General features: G+C 46.6%; 1 protein-coding gene across 1 annotated transcript in view; it reads right to left on the bottom strand.

Annotated features, from left to right (window-relative positions):
- Zfyve26 (zinc finger FYVE-type containing 26) overlaps positions 1-4,485 on the bottom strand; it is a 69,447-nt gene that overhangs the window by 20,328 nt on the left and 44,634 nt on the right. The window contains 4 exon segments of the mRNA XM_021201422.2: positions 367-449; positions 683-721; positions 724-788; positions 2,992-3,128. Coding sequence (XP_021057081.1) covers positions 367-449; positions 683-721; positions 724-788; positions 2,992-3,128 — 324 coding nt within the window.

A 4,485-nucleotide genomic window follows, 5' to 3' on the forward strand; every position in this document is an offset into this window, starting at 1 on the left:
CTCCTTGGTCCCTTTTCTTTTCTTTTGTTTTCTTTTCTTAAGACTTATTTACTTGTTTGTGTGTGTGCCTGCATGAGTTTGTGTGTGTGTGTGTGTGTGTGCATGTGTGTACACGTGCCCACAGAGGCCAGGAGAGGGCATCGGATTGCCTGGAATTAGCTCAGGCAGTTGAGAATTACTCGGTTTGGGTGGTGACAACCAAACCTGGGTCTCTGTGAGAGCAGAGAGTTCTTGACTGCACTCTCCCCTCTCTCCTTTTGTGTTCTCTAGGAAAGCCTGTCAGGCACCTCAGGTCCCCTTCCCCATGCACAGGCCCGGAATCAATGTCACAGCATTTGTGACATGACTGTGATGCTTCCTTCACACAAGAAACTCTGAAAGACATGGCTCATCCACTGGAAACTGAGCTGCTGTGGAAAGGCACTGACTAAACTGCTGACAGTCGTCTCCTGAAGGAAGGACAAAGCACTGGATAAAGGACAAAGGAAAATGGAGGAGAGAGCTGGGGTGGCGGTGGATAGTGTCACCTACTAAAAGCTAAAAGCCAAAGTCCTTGGTTGTTGGCCTTCCCAGTGCTAGGAGCTAATGGGCCTAGATACAGGTTCTTGTGGAGGTTCTCTACATATTGAGGGATGTCAAGGAGACAGGTTGATAGAAAAGCCATGATGTTCCATTCCTGAACCAAGTGGATTGAGTTGCCCCACGGTCATGCGTTGCATCCTGACAACAGAGACACAGGAACAAGCTCAGCCTTACCTTCTGACCGGCATGGGCTCTCCTCTGGTGCACTAGAAACAGAGAGAAACAAAAGGCCTCAGCCATCAATGAAACTGACATTTGTTCGAGTAGTCATTGATCAGTGTGACAGTTTGAGTCCCATAGGCTCATGGGACTGACACTGCTGGGAGGTGTGGCCTTGATGGAGTAGGTGTGGTGGTGTTGGAGGAAGTCACTTGGAATAGGTTTTGGGGTTTCAGAAGTGCAAACCAGGCCTAGTGTGTCTTAGTCTCTTCCTGCTGCCTGAGGATCAAGATGTGGAACTATCAGCTCCTTCTCCAGCACCATGCCTGACTGGATGCTGCCATGTTTCTTGCTATGATAATAGACTACACCTCCAAATTGTAAGCCAGCCCCAGTTAAATGTTTTCCTTCATATTCATTTAAATGTCCCCACCTCTCTCTGTGTCTGAAGGATACCTCATAATTTTTTGCTGGCATCTATAATAACTTTGCCATGATCCTGCAATAACTCTCCTTGACTCTGACCACCTAGCCTCTACTTGTGGCTGTAGCAAGATTTCAGAAATTCAAATGTGGTCATATTGTGCTTCTGCTTAAGAATTCCTCAGGCTGGGCAGTGGTGGCGCATGCCTTTAATCCCAGCACTTGGGAGGCAGAGGCAGGTGGATTTCTGAGTTCGAGGCTAGCCTGGTCTACTGAGTGAGTTCCAGGACAGCCAGGGCTACACAGAGAAGAATTCCTCAGAAGCTGCTCAGGTTGAAGTATTCATTTGTGGTTCAGAACGAAGGCTTCTGAGCTCTGGCATGACCGCTTCTTTAGCCATTTCTTGTTACCCATGACTTGTCCTCAGGCCGTAAGGGAGCCCTTGCACTACCATCAGTTCTGATCAAGGGCCAAGTTTACAATGTGTATAAGGAACATGCTGATCCACTGCAGTCCATGGCCCCAGGAAGCAGGCCAAAGTCTCATGCCAGTAAGTCTTCTGCATTGGACTGCCTGCATCTACCTACGCACAGTCCCTCAAATGGCTAACATTTTCTCCTGCCTCTGCTCACGCTGGGCTACTCCTCTCTCTGGGAATAACTTTTCTTTTTCTGTTTTGTTCTTTCTTAGGTCACTTTTCTACCAGACTCCTCATTCGCTAAGATTCATCTCCTAGAGTCACCTCCAGGGGATTCTCTCAACTCCCTGGGCCAATCTGTGTGTTCCATCACCGCTGCACTCAGCCAATCACCTTGTGGTGGGTTTATTGGCTGTCTCCCTAGTAGAATGAGGTTCCCTTAGGGTAATGCAAATATTACAGAGTGACTGCTGGAAAAAGACCCTCCCCCCATTAACACTGACTGCTCACTTAAAACCCCATCAGGATGGTGCTTGGGTAATCACTGTCCCCTACTCCTGACAGGGGAGGTGGGGAGTGGTGTGTTAGGGTTTCAGGAACTCTTCAATGCATATGACATGCCATCATTCCTGTGCAGTCAATACTTACAGCAAATAATGACCAAAAATGCTACTGAGTAGAATACAAAATCTAGTTAAGTCTGCTAAATAAAATAAAACCTGAGACTCTAAAGTAATTTTGCTTTTGCATAGCAGATTTTCCCCAGGTGCCCTAAGAACCTTACACTTCACACTCTCAATGAAAAGCAGTAGGAAAAAAAAAACCCTAAGTCACCATGACTCACAAAACATCTTCTTCATCCATCTGCCTTGCTAGAGAGAGGGGCAGTTGCCAAAATTTATCTGGAGGTTAACCATGTGCAGGAGAGTGTAAGGGCTTGCCTGTGAGTAACAAGCCAAGGTGACTACCCAGTATAGAGCTAGAGCAAATGAGCCCACACATTCAGCGGGTATGGACATGTCGTTCTGAGTCCAGCTGGAGTCACATGAAGCACAAGTACTTGGCCAGGTAACAGGAGAGATGACAAGGTGAGATGGTGACATCAGTGTGTGGAAGGGCTGAGGACCAAAGTGTTTTGATTTTAGGAGAAAACAAAACAAACAAAAACCCCAGCCTGTGAGAGCTCTGAACACTCCCTTCTCATCTGTACTTCCCATCTTCAAAGTGTCTCTGACAAAGCCACTCATCCTATAAGCGTTTCACAATACAATTAATAAGCATTTCACAATACAATTAATGACACAGCAGTGTACATGTTAAATCAAACATCTCTGTGGTGTAATGCAGTGTAATACTGATGAAACAGTGAGGACCCTGGGGAGGCGTCAGACTTACTGCAGGACACTCACTCTTTGTTGTAGTAACTGTAGCACTGGTCACACACGCGTGTGGGGTTTTCTCTGCAGCCTTCCACCACCATTTTCTTAGTGGAACAGGAACCACACACTAGGCGCCCACAGCGGCGACAGTGATGACGCCTGTTGAACTGAGGTAGAAGAGATGGCAAGAGATGAAAGTGAGACTGTCACTCATATGCTTTTGTGTGTGTGTGTGTGTGTGTATTTCTTTTCTTTTCTTTTCTTTTTTTTTTTTTTTGTCAATTAAGAATACCAGGCACTTGAGTTTTTACTGAACATGATCACACTAGCCTCTGTCCCAGAAAGGTCACATTTAGGGGAATGGGTTTTTAGCTTAGTACATAAGGTACTGGGTTGGATTCTCAATACCCCTCCCCCATACACATGAAAGAAAAGAAAAAGAAAACAAACAAAAGCCTACCAAACAGACACTCTGAGTATTACTCAGCTGAAGTCCAAGTGTTCTAAGACCTCTGCCACTTCCAGCTAACAGTCCCTGACAGTTTGCCTCTGTCAGCAACATGTGCAGACGCTGGAAAAAGCAACAGGGAAGGTGGGCACGGTGGCTCACACCTATAATCCTAGCACTCAGGAGGCTGAGGCAGGGGGATTGCTGAGAGTTTGAGGCCAGCCTAGGCTATACAGTGAGTTCTAAGCCAGCCTGAACTATAGTAAAATCTAGCAGGGGACCCCAGAGTCCTGCTCTCCCGAACGTTTGGTAAAGTCACTGCTGAGCTCCTTCTGAATGTGGCTATAGTGCAGGAGTCTGGCGACGGAGGAAATGGCCCAAACAGAGATAAGACAAAAGCCACGGCTTCTACAACCTTGCAGGCTCTGAGGGGAACAGTGTTTGCATGAGGGTTACAGATAGTCAATCTGCATTATTAACAGATTCCATGTTTAGTAACACAAAAACATTAAAGAATTTTAGTAAGGAAGAAGAGCTTTGCTTAGCCAGTGATGACCACACTCGTTGAGAGTCAATGATGGCAGAGCAAGACCACAACCTCTACCAAGTACTTTATAGCATTAACATCTTGACGCTTTTTTAAAATTTTTATTTATATGTCTGTGTCTGTCTGTGTGTGGGTCTGTGCACATGAGTTCAGGTCCCTACAGAGGCCAGAGGGGGGCACCAGCTCCCCTAGAAGTAGAGTTAGAAGTGGTTGTGAGAGTCTTATGTAAGAGCAGCAAGAATTCTTAACCACTAACCATCTCTCTAGCCTTTTTTTTGACTCATGATCTGTCTCTTGTAGCCCAGGCTGGCCTCAAACTCATTACATAGCAGAGGATGACATTGGACTGCTGATCCTCCTGTCTCTGCCTCTTGGGTATGGGCACCATCACATCCATCTTAAGAAGTACTGGGATCGAACCAGGGGCTTGGTTCATGAGAGGCCACCACTCTTCCAAGTGAGCTGCATACGCAAGCCTCTCCTGTGGAGCGCCGCCTCACATAGCCATTACAAGATGGCGCTGACATCC

This window comes from Mus pahari, chromosome 7 (genome assembly GCF_900095145.1).
Source record: "Mus pahari chromosome 7, PAHARI_EIJ_v1.1, whole genome shotgun sequence".
NCBI classification, from domain to species: Eukaryota; Metazoa; Chordata; class Mammalia; order Rodentia; family Muridae; genus Mus; species Mus pahari.